At 43.7% G+C, this 19,661-nt stretch overlaps 1 protein-coding gene across 1 annotated transcript in view; it reads left to right on the top strand.

Moving 5' to 3' along the window:
- Positions 1–19,661, top strand: part of LOC149462345 (uncharacterized) — a 51,390-nt gene that overhangs the window by 24,262 nt on the left and 7,467 nt on the right. The window contains exons 4-6 of the mRNA XM_089677078.1: positions 5,067–5,246; positions 12,887–13,588; positions 16,650–17,312. Of these exons, the coding sequence (XP_089533204.1) occupies positions 5,067–5,246; positions 12,887–13,588; positions 16,650–17,312 (1,545 nt within the window). The remainder of the gene's footprint in view (positions 1–5,066; positions 5,247–12,886; positions 13,589–16,649; positions 17,313–19,661) is intronic.

The raw sequence follows: 19,661 nt of genomic DNA, 5'->3' as shown, positions 1-19,661 counted from the left end.
CCTATAGCTGCTGCCAGGCCCCTAATCTGCCATAGGCCCCTATATACCGCCTCCTCATGCTGCTGCCAGGTCCAGAGTCTCTCATGCGTCCCTGTACGGCCTCCCATTGCTGCTGTCTCCATCGCCACACTCTGCCATGTGCCACTTTCAGGTCTCCTCACACACTGCTGGTGTGTTGAATTTTTTGACATAGGGTGCTGGCAGATTACGGGCCTCCTATAGCTGCTGCCAGGCCCCTAATCTGCCATAGGCCTCTATATACCACCTCCTCATGCTGCTGCCAAGTCCAGAGTCTGTCATGGGTCCCTGTACGGCCTCCCATTGCTGCTGTCTCCATCGCCACACTCTGCCATGTGCCACTTTCAGGTCTCCTCACACACTGCTGGTGTGTTGAATTTTTTGACATAGGGTGCTGGCAGATTACGGGCCTCCTATAGCTGCTGCCAGGCCCTTAATCTGCCATAGGCCTCTATATACCGCCTCCTCATGCTGCTGCCAAGTCCAGAGTCTGTCATGGGTCCCTGTATGGCCTCCCATTGCTGCTGTCTCCATCGCCACACTCTGCCATGTGCCACTTTCAGGTCTCCTCACACTGCTGGTGTGTTGAATTTTTTGACATAGGGTGCTGGCAGATTACGGGCCTCCTATAGCTGCTGCCAGGCCCCTAATCTGCCATAGGCCCCTATATACCGCCTCCTCATGCTGCTGCCAGGTCCAGAGTCTCTCATGGGTCCCTGTACGGCCTCCCATTGCTGCTGTCTCCATCGCCACACTCTGCCATGTGCCACTTTCAGGTCTCCTCACACACTGCTGGTGTGTTGAATTTTTTGACATAGGGTGCTGGCAGATTACGGGCCTCCTATAGCTGCTGCCAGGCCCCTAATCTGCCATAGGCCTCTATATACCGCCTCCTCATGCTGCTGCCAAGTCCAGAGTCTGTCATGGGTCCCTGTACGGCCTCCCATTGCTGCTGTCTCCATCGCCACACTCTGCCATGTGCCACTTTCAGGTCTCCTCACACACTGCTGGTGTGTTGAATTTTTTGACATAGGGTGCTGGCAGATTACGGGCCTCCTATAGCTGCTGCCAGGCCCCTAATCTGCCATAGGCCTCTATATACCGCCTCCTCATGCTGCTGCCAAGTCCAGAGTCTGTCATGGGTCCCTGTACGGCCTCCCATTGCTGCTGTCTCCATCGCCACACTCTGCCATGTGCCACTTTCAGGTCTCCTCACACTGCTGGTGTGTTGAATTTTTTGACATAGGGTGCTGGCAGATTACGGGCCTCCTATAGCTGCTGCCAGGCCCCTAATCTGCCATAGGCCCCTATATACCACCTCCTCATGCTGCTGCCAAGTCCAGAGTCTGTCATGGGTCCCTGTACGGCCTCCCATTGCTGCTGTCTCCATCGCCACACTCTGCCATGTGCCACTTTCAGGTCTCCTCACACACTGCTGGTGTGTTGAATTTTTTGACATAGGGTGCTGGCAGATTACGGGCCTCCTATAGCTGCTGCCAGGCCCCTAATCTGCCATAGGCCCCTATATACCGCCTCCTCATGCTGCTGCCAGGTCCAGAGTCTCTCATGGGTCCCTGTACGGCCTCCCATTGCTGCTGTCTCCATCGCCACACTCTGCCATGTGCCACTTTCAGGTCTCCTCACGCTGCTGGTGTGTTCCATTTTTTGTCATAGGGTGCTGGCAGATTACGGGCCTCCCATAGCTGCTGCCAGGCCCCTAATCTGCCATGGGCCCCTATACCGACTTCTCATGCTGTGACGTTGCAACAAGGTGGAATTCAACCCTACATATGTTAGACCGCCTTTACGAACAGCAAAAGGCCATCACAGATTTCCTGATGTTAAAAGCGGATAAAGGTACTCCCTGTGTAACTTAGATGTCAGCCATTGGCAGCTCATGCGTGACACCTGCGCTTGCTCAGGCCCTTTGAGGAGGCCACGCTATTCGTGAGTCGGCAGGACTATGGGATGAACGACGTTATTCCTCTGTTGCACGTCCTGGAACAAATGCTGTTAACAATGGCTGGTCAGGGTGCGGTAGACGTGGCGCACAGATCTCAACGCCACATGACCCCTGTGGGGGCAGGACAGGAAGAAGAGGAGGAGGTAGAGGAGGACATTGGTGCTCAGGAATTATTGAGTGAAATGGGTGGTTTTTCCACTCAGCGGACAGGAGTGGAGGAGCAGGAGCATCTGGTAGAGGAGGAGGAAGAGGAGACAGAGGACCCAGACGCACCGTGGCAGTATGCTGTGGAGATGGAGGCAGGGAGTCCCTCGCATTCCTTGGCACAAATGGCCCATAGCATGCTCGCTTGCTTGTGTAGCGACAGCCGAATAATAACCATCAGACAGAGGGATGACTTTTGGCTGTCCACCTTGTTGGACCCTCCACACCGTTCAAAAATGGTGGCCTTTTTCACACCTGCTGAGAGGGAGGCCAAAATAACGTACTATAAAAACCACCTATGTAGTCAGCTTGTCTCTGCCTTTGTGCGCCAACGTCCATCCTCAGACACTGTGGGCCCTGTGCGCTCGCGTTCCGCTGCCATGGCAGCAGGGGAGGGGTGGGGTGGTAGGAGCAGTGGCAGCTCCACCAGCAGCGGCTGCCTCAGTCTGCAGTCGATGATGAGTAGCTTTCTTCACCAGCGCAGTGAGGAAACTACTAACCAGCCGCAGCAGCAGCATCAGGTGGACCTGGAGCAGGACCTCAAACAACAGGCTTAGGCCTACTTGGACAGCACCCTGCCAACCGAGGTAGACAATCCCCTTGACTACTGGGCAACGAAACTTGACCTTTGGCCCCAACTAGCTGAATTTGCCCTTGAAAGGCTGTCATGCCCGGCCAGTAGCGTGGCATCGGAGCGCGTGTTTAGTGCGGCAGGAGGTATTGCAACTCCGCGGAGGACACGACTGTCCACCCAAAGTGTGGAGAGACTCACGTTTGTGAAAATGAATCAGGCGTGGATTAGTCTGGATTTCAAACCACCAGTTCCTGACACAACTGACTAAATCCGCCATGAATCATGCCCCAAACATGTGCCACTTTCAGGTCTCCTCACACTGCTGGTGTGTTCCATTTTTTGTCATAGGGTGCTGGCAGATTACGGGCCTCCCATAGCTGCTGCCAGGCCCCTAATCTGCCATGGGCCCCTATAACGCCTCCTCATGCTGCTGCCAAGTCCAGAGTCTCTCATGGGTCCCTGTACGGCCTCCCATTGCTGCTGTCTCCATCGCCACACTCTGCCATGTTCCACTTTCAGGTCTCCTCACACTGCTGGTGTGTTCCATTTTTTGTCATAGGGTGCTGGCAGATTACGGGCCTCCCATAGCTGCTGCCAGGCCCCTAATCTGCCATGGGCCCCTATACCGCCTCCTCATGCTGCTGCCAGGTCCAGAGTCTCTCATGGGTCCCTGTACGGCCTCCCATTGCTGCTGTCTCCATCGCCACACTCTGCCATGTGCCACTTTCAGGTCTCCTCACACTGCTGGTGGGTTCCATTTTTTGTCATAGGGTGCTGGCAGATTACGGGCCTCCCATAGCTGCTGCCAGGCCCCTAATCTGCCATGGGCCCCTATACCGCCTCCTCATGCTGCTGCCAAGTCCAGAGTCTCTCATGGGTCCCTGTACGGCCTCCCATTGCTGCTGTCTCCATCGCCACACTCTGCCATGTTCCACTTTCAGGTCTCCTCACACTGCTGGTGTGTTCCATTTTTTGTCATAGGGTGCTGGCAGATTACGGGCCTCCCATAGCTGCTGCCAGGCCCCTAATCTGCCATGGGCCCCTACACCGCCTCCTCATGCTGCTGCCAGGTCCAGAGTCTCTCATGGGTCCCTGTACGGCCTCCCATTGCTGCTGTCTCCATCGCCACACTCTGCCATGTGCCACTTTCAGGTCTCCTCACACTGCTGGTGGGTTCCATTTTTTGTCATAGGGTGCTGGCAGATTACGGGCCTCCCATAGCTGCTGCCAGGCCCCTAATCTGCCATGGGCCCCCGTACCGACTCCTCATGCTGCTGCCAGGCCCGTAATCTGTCATGGGCCCCTGTTGTCGCTTGTTGGCATATTCCGCTCGTTCAGATGCTCCTTCTCCTGCTACTCCTCTTCACGGATTCCGTCAGCAGTCTTTCTTGGAATCCGTTTCCAAGAGACAACAGTTTGCGAGCACGCACCCGACGGTGCAGAAGCTGAACGTCCTCCTGTCCAAGTTGCTGCTGCCAGGCTCGTAATCTGTCATGCGCCCCTGTACCGCCTCCTCATGCTGCTGCCAGGCCCGTAATCTGTCATGGGCCCCTGTACCGCCTCCCCATGCTGCTGCCAGGTCCAGAGTGTGTCATGGGTCCCTGTACGGCCTCCCATTGCTGCTGCCAGGCCCGTAATCTGCCATGGGCCCCCGTACCGACTCCTCATGCTGCTGCCAGGCCCGTAATCTGTCATGGGCCCCTGTACCGCCTCCTCATGCTGCTGCCAGGTCCAGAGTGTGTCATGGGTCCCTGTACGGCCTCCCATTGCTGCTGTCTCTATCGCCACACTCTGCCATGTGCCACTTTCAGGTCTCCTCACACTGCTGGTGGTTTCCATTTTTGTCATAGGGTGCTGTATGGCCTCCCATTGCTGCTGCCTCCACCGCCACACTGTGGCTCCACACTCTGGTTTTGGCCCCGTGACTGCCCAAATGAGTGAAGTGTGCGGTGATTCTAAGATCGACGGCACTCATCTGCATGTCATACTGACTGACAGTATTATTTCTCTTCCCCAGCAGACTCCAAGGGCATTTAAATTAAAGGTACAGTGTTCTGCACTAATATTAAGTCTCTCTGAAGCCTAGAAACACCCTTTTTTAAGTTAAATTCACAGCGAATATATTCGACTCGAATCGAAATTTTTCCACGAATTCGCCGAATCAGTCGAATCGAATTTTTGAATACTTCGCTCATCTCTAATAATTACTATAATACAATTTTTTTTTTTTTTTGCAGTAGTGGACCTTTATTCCACCTTTCCACCTATTCTCTCATTGTTTTAACACTGTTCTATTTTGTGTTGCAGAATTAGTTAATGCTTCCAGATTGAATGACTCCACCTTGGTGACTTGTCATTATCCACCAGACCTTAACGGCATGATTGTGTGGAATATTTCAGAAGTGAATTGTTCAGCATCTGTTTTATCAACCTCTTCTGCAAGAATTTTTCACCAAGTTGTGTTACCAGCTCTGTTTGTAGTGTTAGGTGAGTACATACTTCCTGCAGAGATTGATTGGTTCATTGTTGTGTCTTTCCCCATAAAAGTCTAAAGGAATCCAAAAGCAGCTTGAATCAGGTCAAAAAAGATATGCGAAGCAACAACCAGCAGTGCTTAAGTAGGGAAGGATACAAATTATATAATCAATACAATCACGTTTACTTCTAAAATGTCTCTCTTCAGGCAGCTGAATATGGAATTGGATCAACAATCTTCCAGCTCTATCTGGACTGGAAAATCCTTTGAAAACACTGTGAAATGAACAGAGAGCACACAAGCAGAGTTTGCGATCCTCTGTAAAATTTTAATTTTATTTAATGTGTGGTACTTACAACAGTCCTTGATGTACATGGATGTTACAGATCCTCCATAAAAAAACAAATTCTCTCTGACCAAAAGGTACAGCTGTCTGACCATGAATGCCCCACCGCTCACATAAGTATTTCTTCTATCTTGCATATTGGTTTACGTGTTTCAAGGGAGAACCTTCTTCCTTAGGCTGATAAAGCGATACTCCCTCAAAGTGCGTATGCCAGTATGCAGAGTTAAAGCAGTGCTTATGTCGGTGTTGAGACATTCACGGTTAGGTACTTGTGCCTGTTGGTAAGAGAGAATTTAATTTGGTTTTTATGGAAGATTTGTAATACGCATGTATATCAAAGACTTTTATGAGTACAAGATAGTAAAAAAAATCGATTGTTTTATTGAGGATCTGTCACTATGCTAGTGCCTCTCTCTGTTCATTTCACAAGTCAAGAAGTCAACTGCAGGTATAATGTAACTTTAAATGAATTCTAAATTGTCTCAGAAGCATGTTTAATGCATGATGTATGTGCCCAAAGACTGTTGACACAGGCCCCAATAGAGACTAACAAATTAATCGGTTTTACTTTTCCCAAGTTTATAGGTGAGGGCCTTTTTGAAAGTTAGTAGGGGACAAGAGCATCCATTTTATATTCAGCCTTTTACTGAAACATTTTTGTTTGGTGCAGTAGGACTATTAAACTGTGTGGAAGGTTTACAAGTTCATGTCCTGTACTGTGAAAATAGTGTGGTTTTTGCAGTGTTTCACCTATAGCAGCCCTGTTTCTTTAGGATAATATGCATGCTGGTATTTGAATGACCCAAGGACGTAAGGGGTGCTGCTATATCTGCAGAACCTGGACACTTTCCAGTAACTGTCATAGAGAGAGTTCATGTACTGTGTAAGATGGCTTGCACGTGGTAGGGTTCAAAGCAGGTGCAGAATGCTAGAGTGACCAGGACTGGTAACTGACTGGATGCTGAGCAACAGTGGTCAGGGCTGGCAGCAGGAAGTAACATAATCCATCATCCAAGCAAACGTCAGGGCAGATGGCAATCGGTAGAGTAATGCATTGTCCAGGCAAGGGTTGAGGGCAGACTGCAGTCAGAAAGTAATATGTTATCCAAGCAAGGGTCAGCGCAGAGAGGTGCAGCATCTAGACAAGGGTCAAAGCAGACTGAGGTCAGATAGGTATTCCATTATTCAGGCTTGGGGGTCAAAGCAGGAAGCAAAAATCAAAGGCAAGGAACTTGGTATAGGAGCCAAGAAGTATAACATTATGTTCAAATAGAGTGTTGCCAGCCAATCAGGGCAGAAGAGAAGTAGTGGGCAGCATCAAGCTCGTGCCTAGTATACAGGGTGCCTCCTGAGGGAAGTCACACCGCCAGCCAACTGGATTGAAGGGGGTGTTGCTACAAAATTTGAGCTTTTTGCACACAGGATGGAGAATAGAGAATGGCCTAGTGGTAGCTGCAAGGAGAGATAGGCAGGTTATAGCAGCTGAATGAGGAAGGTCAGAGACAGGCAGCTTAGGAGCTTGAACCAAGCTCCTAACACTGTACTAGATAGTATACGTTTTGAAATGCATGCTATCATTAAGTAACTAGATCTTTTTCTGCTTGTCCACAATATGTAAAGTATATCTGGACTGACCTTGAGATGAACACTAAAGCTACAGCCTCTCCTATTAGCCTATTTTACCTTTTTGTTTAAAATAATTGCATAGAACTTGTCAACGGTATATTTACTATCTAAAATACCATTTTATCATAAAAAAATAATGCTCATGTTCTTTACTAATTGTAACTTTTATTCCAAACACATATTGTTTATTTTGTTTCAGCAATATTTTTGTTCATTTTGCTGATCTTCCTTGCTTGGAAGAAAAAGCAAGATCAAAAGCAAGTGCGACCAGACAAAAGGACAGTGGGAAAGAAGGAAGCTGTAGACATGGGGAGAACAGTTACTTCCGGTGACTTGGTATTGGTGACAAATAGTGTGTTTGGCAGGATGGCCTTCAGAAACTTACCAGAGCAGAAGAGGGCAATGTTGGGAAGAGCTAAATCTGCATCAGCCATCCTTCTTCAAGGCAGTTTCCACCAAGTAAAAGCAAAAGAAGATATGAAAAAAATGGATAAATCACACCTTGGTAAAAGCCTAGATGTTAATGTGAAAAGAAATGTTGTTGGCCCAGATGTATGCTCAGAAGACAGCATGGAGTTATGGTATTACAATAGACTGCAAAGTGACAGTGTCAACCGGTCACCAACAGCAGAATCAGTACTGTTCAGTGAAGCACTGACTGGTTGTGTCAAACATTCTGTCAATGTACATTCAACATCTTTTGAAGCTGCTTCTACCAAGACTGCAGTAGTAGTGCTAAGACCATCAGAGCATGAAGACAACTCTCCTACATCTGTAACAATCCCAGATGTTCAAGAACCATTGGTCTACTTATGTGTGAGAACTGCCCCTGAAGAACCTTTAGGGGCCACCCTTTTGAAAAAAGAAACAATTAATAATCAGTTAAAGCCACGGCTCTTAAAAAGGACTTTTACGTGGCCTAATGAACACATTCAGTGTAAGGAGGTCACCAGTGATTCATATGTGAAATTTTTAAAAACTCTCAATATGTCCCCTCGACCGGGTCAATCCCATTTTGCAAGCCACACAACCAAGAAGACTGGATTTCAAAAATATAACCATGGTAGCTCTAAGACTAATTCTCTTACCAGCACAGATGAAAACATTTTATCAAAAGACACAAAGGCTATTAGACCAGGTAAACATACAGAAAAGAGAAACAATGGGGAACCCAGCAGTCGAGGTAGACAACAGAACACCTACTCACCCAGTAAAGTTAGCCATAGGTCAAGTCATGGCAAACGAACTCCTGGAAACAAAGTTGTCAGTCTTGAGTCTGATGTTCAAAGGGAGGATATTAAAAGTCAGCAGTCAGAAGTACAGTCTGATCTGAGGAGGACACCAGATGACGATAAGTTGCTGGAGAACAATGAGTATCACTTTATTGATCTCTTACATGAAGTTGTAGAAAATCATGGTCGTTGGACACGTGAACGATGGAGGCAAACACACCAGAAAAGTTCAAGTCGACCTTCTCCACCCTGTGAAAAGGAATAACTTACCATTTCTGGTTATCGGTTTTCCCCTGACATCTACAATTCTGTCTGTTCTGAGCTTCTTTTATAATGTAGTCTTGACAGAGTATTTTTATTTAATGTGGTCTGTTGTTCTGTTTGAACAGACACCTTTTGTTCTCATAAACCTATAACAAATAATTGCTATTATTCTGGATAGTGTGAGTTTTCATTAAACACTATACTGGCTAAACACCAGTTCTGCCTACACCTCATAGTTCAGTTTTAAATGGTTGCTAGCAAGCTAAATCAAAAGCGGCATCCTAAATTTTTTGGAGACTTGTTGCTTGATATGGCCACCAAACCTCCCAGACTTTGCTCAACCATAGTCATACTATATTATGAATGAAAAGTCCATTTGTAAGCCAGTGAAGCCTTCATTGTGATAACAAAGAGGTAAGGGGCATGGAATGAGCAGTCCACATAGTCTCTTGGATGGGTATAGGGTCCAAAAACTGACGGGGTTAGGCAGTGTAAATCACCGGGCAAGCTGTGATAGAGTGAAGCAATGGCTCTGAAGTAGAAACAACAAGGAGAGAAACCCAGCGCCTCTAAGTGTAGACTGTTAGACGATTTAATGGTTAAAACATAAGTTTAACAACTCACATGTGGAAAGTAATACGCAGGCTCATAAGGGTTAAAAGTACACAGCGCCTCGTAGCCGGATTCAGGAATCACAGTGAGCAAGGATGCCGGCTGGACAGCAAGGAGTGCTGGAGAGATGGAGGAATGCCTCAGGCACAGTGAGCTGGAGAGACGGAGGCATGCCTCAGGCACAGTGAGCTGGAGAGACGGAGGCATGCCTCAGGCACAGTGAGCTGGAGAGATGGAGGAATGCCTCACGCACAGTGAGCTGGACAGATGGAGGAATGCCTCAGGCACAGTGAGCTGGAGAGATGGAGGAATGCCTCAGGCACAGTGAGCTGGAGAGATGGAGGAATGCCTCAGGCACAGTGAGCTGGAGAGACGGAGGCATGCCTCACGCACAGTGAGCTGGAGAGATGGAGGAATGCCTCAGGCACAGTGAGCTGGAGAGATGGAGGAATGCCTCAGGCACAGTGAGCTGGACAGATGGAGGAATGCCTCAGGCACAGTGAGCTGGACAGATGGAGGAATGCCTCAGGCATTGCTTCATCTCTCCAGTGCTCCCTGCTATCCAGCCGGCATCCTTGCTCACTGTGATTCCTGAACCCGGCTATGCGGCGCTGTGCACTTTTAACCCTTATGAGCCTGCTTATTACGTTCCACATGTGAGTTGTTAAACTTATGTTTTAACCATTAAATCGTCTAACAGTCTACACTTAGAGGCTCTGGGTTTCTTTCCTTGTTGTAAGCCTTCATTGTGACCTTGTAGGAATGACAGTGACCTGTTAACTGCATCGTCAAGTTTAATGGCAAGTTAAATATTTTCATGCAGTTTTTTTCTCAAATGAGTAACCTATTATACTATACATATTTCCCATTGCATTTTGGTAAACACGGTTTTATTAAATAGGCTAGATGTGTTTTCCTTGTATTATTTTTCATATATCCTATTGCCCCTAGGAGGATTTTATATCCATAACTTTGGAAATACAACCCAAAGTTGCTGGCTGTCTACAAAATAATCCACTGTGCAGAGATTTTAAGGCAGTAGTAACATCTTCATGTAGGATGTTTTTAGTTGCTTATTTTATTAAATCTGTTATACATTTTGTATGCTTTCCTATATTATAACATACTTGTAGGTAAGTACGAAGACTAATGGAGGTTTTATAGCATTTTCAAGAGTTCAACAAACATTTTATGTGTTCTCACATTTATCTCAAATCTATGGAAGTATAAAAATGTTCATATTCAGTTTTGTCTGGTTTGCCCAAATTATATTTTTTTTAATGGGGATCTACGTTAAAAATGATAGCCTCACTTTAGCACAATTATAAGGTGTGAATCGATATTGTGTGTGTTTTTTATTTTATATATTTTTAGGGATATGTGATTTTTTTTTTTATAATTCAGTTCCAGATAGTATCATGTATGTTACATCTAACTGTAATAGGTGCTACATACAGAGTATATTCTTATGCTAAAAGTGTTGTTAAACCCAAAGCAAACATTTATATTGCAGCTCACCAATTTTTAGATGTGATGGCTGTATTCATTTTCTTTGTTTCTTTCATCTTTTTTTTCATCTGGTGATATGTCCAGTAAGTCTGTTGTTTTCAAAAGAACAAGCTCTCCAGCAGGATGTATCAGTTACAGAGATGAGACAAATCATTTAACGCTAACAGGATGCTTAAGATGTTCATTTTTATTCATATAAATCCTATATCCCAAAAGGAACAAAACTGTTTGCTGTAACTGCCTATAAAATATTAGCTGGAGTTTAACTTCAGTTTGCTAGATATTTAAATCTGCTAGTACATCTAACACTTTCCTCCCCCAGAATGACAATCCTGCTGTCTAAATGTGCCTCTGTTGCTCCTTCATCCAGAGTGGGGGCACTCTAATACAGGAGGTATGTTACTGGCCAGATAACCAGGTGAAAACAGAGAAAAAAGACGCAGCCACCACATCTTGGATTGGTAAGCTGCAATATATTACATTTTTGGGTTTAATACCGCTTTAAGATATGCATGCCATAGGCAAAAATACATATTCATATTTGCAATTACATTAATCTTGTATTTTTAAAGCTATTGCTGTTGGACTGTGTTCTAAAAATGATGTATAAAATAGTATAATATTTGAAATAAAGATGATTTAAATACCTTAATTGTACGTATTATAATATCCCTGCTGTGTAATGCAATGGGTTCTTTCCACATTTGGCAATACTTTAATAAGATACTAGATGCATGCTATGGAATAAATGGAATGTTAAGAAAATTTCCTATTAAAAGGCAACTCCACTCTATATTGATATTTAAATGTTTATTAGAACGTATAAGAGAATTTCAAGGCAACTAGTTTAAAGCAACCTGTAAGCTACTATTGTTCAACAAATGCTGCAGCTTTGCTAACCTTACACGGAACATAGTAAAGTGACAGCAGAAAAAGACTGAGTGGTCCATAGAGTCTGCTGTTTTTGTTTTTTGTTTTTTTTTTAGGTGGGGGGGCAGTTGTTATTTTTTTTTCTGTTATCTTTTTTGTCTGAGTATAGATGTATGCTTGTCCCAAGCATGTTTGAGGCTATTTACTGTTGACTGTCTCGCTACCTTTGCTGGAATTTTTTACCAAGCATCAACTACTCTTTCAGTAAAATAGTACTTTCTGAGATTTGTTTTGAACTTTCCTCCAGTTAGTTTAAGGTCATGTCCCCATGTTCTTGATTTTGGTTTCGTGTTGCAAATACTGCCCTCCTGAACCTTATTCACCTCCTTGATGTGTTTAAAGGTTTCAATCATGTCTCCTCTTTCCCTTTTTTCCTATAGAGTGTACATGTTAAGTTCTCTCTGTTTGCTGTCAGCAGGCCATAGATGATATGAAAATCACTTGATTTCCACATCAACACAGTCAGAGTTGATGGGTGAATGTCTCCCACGGAGCAATTGTGTTCTGCCAGCGGGGGAGCCTTCCCTGCTGGCAGAACATAATGATTACTGCTAGTGGCTATAGCCATTGGCAGCAATTGCATAAAAATTATCCGACAGGCTGGTTGCAATGACGTCAATCGAAGGATCAGCTTCAGTACAACCAGCCTGCGCATAGATGGATCGAATCTTGACTGGCCCGCTGAAAAACTGGCCAAGATTCGATCCATCTATAGCTGCCTTTAGTTATGGCAGTTTACTTTTTTTACATCTGGCATTACTGTATGAGTTTATGGAAACAGATTGTTCTATTTAAGTTGGGATATATGATATTAATGGAACTTTTCCTGATTGGTGACTTTGCTTTATACACACATGCTTTGTAGCTATTTCTAGAGCTTGTACCTAAAAAACAAAAAAAGGGAATTTCTATAATACCTACCCTGATTCCATTCCTTCAATTGAAGTTATGTTTTAATCAGGTGGTCATTACAAATGCTTCTGTTTGATTTTCCACTTAATAAAGCTAGTTCTTACTTCTGTATCATTCAGCTTATATTATCCAAGTTAATAAGGTTTCCCCAGTTGTTTTGATGGATCATGCTTCGTCTTTCCATTTGATTATCCTTTTTGCATTTTTGCTTCTTTTACAGGTGGTCTGTTCTTTTCACTGAGTATGTGGATGATCATCTGTTTCTTAAGAAGCCAATGTAAGAACAAAGTGACAAACATGTCTGACTCTAGGTGTAATTTACAAAGTTCCATGGAAAAGGAGGAAGGCCATGTGACATCACGAGACAACCACAACCTAATATTTGAAAACCACCTAAAAGATGCAGCAGAAAGCAGGCCAGTTGGCCCTTTGCAGGAGCTCGATTTAAACAACAGAGAGATTGGAAATTCAATTTCAGTGCAAATCCCTCAACCTTTCCAGTGTGGAAATCCTAAAACAGAAGATGAATGGGATACCATTGTGCATTCTGGACTCAGGGCTGATAAACCAGAAATTGAAGGTATTTCCAAATGCTTAAGTGCTCCAATGTTGTTCCCATGCTTTAGTGAGTCTTCCAAAGTTTCTCTTTTGAAAGCTGAGGAGCCTATGTCTCTAACAACTACAAATGTCCACCCAGATGTTACAGTATCTTCGTTTGGGGGTTCCATTTATCCAGCCAAAACACAAGGAAGCTTTGAGCCTACAGACCTAAGTTGTGACATAACAGGAGTCTTGAGTATAAATACTGCAAATATATTGCCTGCAAACAAATGCTACAGTCTTGGAGTGAACTTGAACACTGAAGCTGATGTCAACCAAACACCATCTGAGAAATCACATGAGGATTTTATTCATGAAACAGGTAAGTTTCCAGCATAATAGATTGGTGTTATTGTGTTAGAGGATCTATGTGTGTAATACTAGCGTATGTGCTTTAATAACTGTTAATTGAAGGAAATTTACTTTTGCTAAAAAAAATAATACAACATACAGTGGGGATCGAAAGTTTGGGCACCCCAGCTAAAAATTTGTATTAATGTGCATAAAGAAGCCAAGGAAAGATGGAAAAATCTCCAAAAGGCATCAAATTACAGATTAGACATTCTTATAATATGTCAACAAAAGTTAGATTTTATTTCCATCATTTACACTTTCAAAATAACAGAAAACAAAAAAATGGCGTCTGCAAAAGTTTGGGCACCCTGCAGAGTTAATATCTTGTACTGCCCCCTTTGGCAAGTATCACAGCTTGTAAACGCTTTTTGTAGCCAGCCAAGAGTCTTTCAATTCTTGTTTGAGGTATCTTTGCCCATTCTTCCTTATAAAAGTCTTCCAGTTCTTTGAGATTTCTGGGCTGTCTGTCACGCGCTGCTCTTTTAAAGTCTATCCATAGATTTTCAATTATGTTGAGGTCAGGAGATTGTGAAAACCTTCAGTTTACGCCTCTTGATGTAATCCTCTGTGGATTTCGAGGTGTGTTTAGGATCATTATCCATTTGTAGAAGCCATCCTCTCTTTAACTTCTGCTTTTTCACAGATGGCATCAAGTTACCTTCCAAAATTTGCTGAAATTTTATTGAATCCATTTTTCCTTCTACTCGTGAGATGTTCCATGTGCCACTGGCTGCAACACAACCCCAAAGCATGATTGATCCAACCCCATGCTTAACAGTTGGACAGAGGTTCTTTTCATTAAATTCTGTGCCCCTTCTTCTCCAAACGTACCTTTGCTCATTCCGGCCAAAAATTTCAATTTTAACCTCATCGGTCCACAGAACTTGTTTCCAAAATGCATCAGACTTGTCTATATGTTCATTTGCAAAGTTCAAACGATGATTTTTGTGGTGAGGACGTAGAAGAGGTTTTCTTCTGATGACTCTTCCATGAAGACCATATTTGTACAAGTATCTCTTTATAGTGGAATAGTGTACCACAACTCCAGTGTCTGCCAGATCTTTCTGGAGGGATCGTGCAGTCAAACGTGGGTTTTGAATTGTTTTTCTCACAATCCTGCGAGCTGTTCTGTCTGAAATTTTTTCTTGGTCTTCCAGATCTTGCTTTAACTTCCACTGTTCCTGATGACTGCCATTTCTTAATTACATTCCAAACAGAGGATATTGACATCTGAACACGGTTTGCTATCTTCTTATAGCCTTCTCCAGCTTTGTGAGCGTCAACTATTTTCAGTTTCAGTTTTCTAGACAACTGCTTACAAGAACCCATGGTGCTGATTGTTGGGGCAAGGTCAGATGAGTCTGGGCATTTAAAACCTTTGAGATTGACATCACCTGGTCTTCCCAGACGATGATTGAGAACAATCCATGACACTGGCAGATCTCAGCTTTGCAAAGGGGGCAGTACAAGATATTAACTCTGCAGGGTGCCCAAACTTTTGCAGACGCCATTTTTTTGTTTTCTGTTATTTTGAAAGTGTAAATGATGGAAATAAAATCTAACTTTTGTTGACATATTATAAGAATGTCTAATCTGTAATTTGATGCCTTTTGGAGATTTTTCCATCTTTCCTTGGCTTCTTTATGCACATTAATACAAATTTTTAGCTGGGGTGCCCAAACTTTCGATCCCCACTGTATGTATTATGAAACATTTGCCATCCCCACTCTAACCTTCACACTCAACATATGTGATATGCACCATTGTTGGCATTTGGCAAAGCTTGGCATGTAAGAAGAGGACCAAATGGAGCTCAAAGAAGAAGATACTTTCAGTCCAAACTTTCGATCCCCACTGTATATAAAATAACATAAAACAATTAAAGTTAACCTTTTCATTTCAGCCTGCAGCCACTGTCAAAAATATGCTGCTATCTTTTAATTTGGCAATCTTTCTCCCTTTTATATCAGCACTCTACCCACAGACCAAGTCATGTAGCACATTACCTTTTTAATATGCATTTGTGGAGACAGCACTGACATAGGTGGAAAATAAGTTGCAGCTTGTGTTAGTGGGACAGCATTGCGGTTAAGGTCTCATGCCATATAGTCCTCGGAGTTCAGTTGTGACTTGAGGTTTTGTGCAGTATTGCAACCTGAAAGCACTCTGTACAGCACTGGTGTACAGAATTCCCCAGAAATCTAATTTCTTGCTTCTGTGATTGGTTCACTGCTTTTCTCAAAAATCTACACTTTAGGCATCCCCTACAAAAAGGGTTTATTTGTTTTACCTACTCCCAAAATTTTGTCCTCTTTTAAAAGGGATGCAGACACTGCAGCTTTCCTAAAAAAAAACAAGGTTTGCTCAGGTGAGGATAAGGAAGGTTGACCCTCCCATACACAAATCAGTTTGGGAAAATAGTGAAGCAAATCTTTTTGTTCAAAAATATGAATCTGCAACAAAGTTTGCTTAAAGTGCTTCTAAAACCTTTTTTACCTTAACGCATTCCCTGCTCTAGAATAAAAAAAGTCTTTGTGTTAGTATTTGCCTCCTCATCTCCCTTTTATACTTACCTGAGTTATATCTCAATCCAGCGCTGTGCCCAACTGCAGTGGCTCTCTCCTCCCTCTGCCTACAAATCCTGTGAGCAGACAGCAGGGTGGAGGACAGGGCTGAGCCATGCTGTGTTTGTCAGTAGACACACACATACCGGTTTGGGATCGACCCTGCAGGTATGCCACCATAGGAAGCTGCAGAGGAGGAGCCTGGAGCACCAGCGGGGAACCTCAGAAGAGGAAGTTTGGGACCACTTTGTGCAAATCCATTGTACAGAGCAAGTAAGTATAACATGTTTGTTATTTTAATTTAAAAAAACCCTTTACAAACTCTTTAATACAGCGGGTACAGACCACCTAGAAGGAGATTGTATTTTTCTGAGCAAAAGTGGAGTTGCATTTTGAGTTTTTAGTGTTGAATGAAAGAAACATCTTTTTAAACTAGTTTACCATGCTATTTTTCTTCTCTTTTAGATCTAGTCAGATACTTTGAAACACACATTGAACTGATGGGAAAAATGATAAATGAAGCCCACATTGTAGAGGGTGAATTGATGGAAGATACCTCTTCACAACTTAGTAAATTAGAAGTTTCAAAGGCATTTGGTAAGAAATCTAAAACATGGTCCTCATTTTATGATTCCGAGAACAATTCAGTAATTTTTCAACCAAAGACTGAACAAGAACCCAAAAGGCCTATTGGTGTGAGTAATGGGAGTAACATGGATAAAACAGAAGAAACACATGGAATCTATTTTAGGAAAGAAGTGCAAGAAGAATATTCAAATATAACTGATGATGTCTGCAACATTAAACGGGAAAAATATATTTCATCAGATGACCAAAGCCAACAGAAATGCAATGAACACCCTTCTGACTGCCAGGACTTTGCTGATGAACAACCTGGACCTTCAAATGTCATTCAAAGGGAAAGGGTCAAAAATAAGCAACACCAGGCCTTGCTATATGCTCAGACGATTAGAGAGAATTTGTGGAAATACCACAAAAATTGCTGTGATGAATATCAGCCATGTCAAACGGCATCTAAAGTTTTGAAACAAATAAAAGCATTAGAGAAGACACAGGTCATGCAGAAAATCAAGCAGAGCCCCCCTTCAGATGAAGACCTTCTTGAAGGTAATGGACACATTGCTTTCAATCTCTTTGTCAGACTTTCACAGAGGAAGTCTTGCAAGAAATCTCAGATGCCTCCATGGAAATAGCCTGATTAATAAGTAAAGGGTAATGTTTGACAACTTTTATGAATTAAATATAAATAACAGTTTCAGCTATATGTTAATTTTTTTAAAACTATGCCAAAGTATCTTTATGTTATTATATAAATTACATCACAGTCCCCTCCCCCCTATTGAAATTATTTTTTATTGGCTGTCCAATAATTCCCACTGTTGATTATTTCTTTATATTGAAATTCTTTTTGCCCAGTTATTAATTTGAATATGACCATTCCTACCCACTATTTAATTATTATACACTTCTTTAAGAAAAACTAAAGGAACACTTTGAAAACACATCAGATCTTAATGGGGAAAAATATCATGCTGGATATCTATACTGATATGGACTGAGTAATGTGTTAGGAACGTAACGATGGTCCATAGTTTGATTTTCAGGGTGTCTTTGAATTCAGTCCTCTGTTGATAATTTTCTTTTCCATCAAAGTGAAAAAATGATGTGGCAGGCTAGTCCATTTTGCTGAAATTTAATTGCAGCAACTCAAAATGGTACTCAGTTTGTATGGCCCCCATGTGCATGTATGCATGCCTGACAACATCAGGGCATGCTCCTAATGAGATGATGGATGGTGTCCTGGGGTATTTCATCCCAGCACTGGACCAGGGCATCACTGAGCTCCTGGAGAGTCTGAGGTGCAACCTGGCGGTGTCAGATGGACCGAAACATGAGATCCCAGAGGTATTCTATTGGATTTAGGTCAGGCGAGCATGGGGGCCATTCAATGGTAACAATTACATCATTTTCCAGGAACTGCCTGCATACATTCGCCATATCAGGCAAGGCATTGTCGTACACCAGGAAGAACCCCAGGACCCATTGCACCAGCATGGGGTCTGACACTGGGTCCAAGAATTTCATCCCAATACCCAATGGTAGTCCGGGGGCCATTGTCTAACCTATGGAGGTCTGTGCGTCCCTCCATGGATATTCCTCCCCAGACCATTACTGATCCACCACCAAAACGGTCATGCTGAATGATGTTACAGGCAGCATAATGTTCTCCACGGCTTCTCCAGACCCTTTCACGTCTGTCACATGTGCTCAGGGTGAACTTCCTCTTATCTGTGAAAAGCACAGGGTGCCAGTGGCAGACCTGCCAATTCTGGTGTTCAATGGCAAATGCCAATCGAGCTCTATGGTGCTGGGCAGTGAGCACAAGGCCCACTAGAGGATGTTGGGCCCTCAGGTCACCCTTATGAAGTCTGTTTCTGATTGTTTGGTCAGAGACATTCACACCAGTGGCCTGCTAGAGGTCATTTTGTAGGGCACTGGCAGTGCTCATCCTGTTCCTCCTTGCACAAAGGAGCAGATACCGGTCCTGCTGATGGGTTAAGAACCTTCTACGGCCCTGTCCAGCTCTCCTAAAGTAACTGCCTGTCTCCTGGAATCTCCTCCATGCTCTTGAGACTGTGCTGGGAGACACAGCAAACCTTCTGGCAATGGCACGTATTGATGTGCCATCCTGGAGGAGTTGGACTGCCTGTGCAACCCCTGTAGGGTCCAGCTATTGCCTCATGCTAACAGTAGTGACACTGACCCTAGCCAAATGCAAAAATATTGAAGAACAGTCAGAAAAATGAGTAGGGAAAAAAATGTCATTGGCCTCCGCCTGTAAAACCATTCTTGTTTTGGGGGAGGTCTCATTGTTACTCATCTAGTGCACCTGTTGTTAATTTCATTAACACCAAAGCAGCTGAAACTGATTAACAACCCCCTCTGCTACTTAATTGACCAGATCAATATCCCAGGAGTTTATTTGACTTGTTGCTATACTCTGATTAAAAAGTGTTTCTTTAATTTTTTTGAGCAGTGTATATACACTATATTGCCAAAAGTATTGGGACACCCCTCCAAATCATTGGATCCAGGTGTTGCAGTCACAAGTGTATAAAATCAAGCACCTAGGCATGCAGACTGCTTCTACAAACATTTGTGAAAGAATGGGTCACTCTCAGGAGCTCAGTGACTTAAAGTGTGGTACCGTGATAGGTTGCCACCTGTGCAATAAGTCCATCCGTGAAATTTCCTATCTACTAAATATTCCACAGTCAACTGTTAGTGGTATTATAACAAAGTGGAAGCAACTGGGAACAACAGCAACTCAGCCACAAAGTGGTAGGCCACGTAAAATCAAAGAGCGGGGTCAACGCATGCTGCATATATATGTACACTATATTGCCAAAAGTATTGGGACACCTGCCTCTACACGCACATGAACTTTAATGGTGT

The sequence above is a fragment of the Staurois parvus genome, unplaced genomic scaffold (genome assembly GCF_062004578.1).
Source record: "Staurois parvus isolate SC_StPar_1 unplaced genomic scaffold, SC_StPar_1.0 ptg000176l, whole genome shotgun sequence".
NCBI classification, from domain to species: Eukaryota; Metazoa; Chordata; class Amphibia; order Anura; family Ranidae; genus Staurois; species Staurois parvus.
The sequence above is the reverse complement of the archived record's forward strand: the minus strand, read 5'-3'. Positions and strand labels throughout refer to the sequence as shown.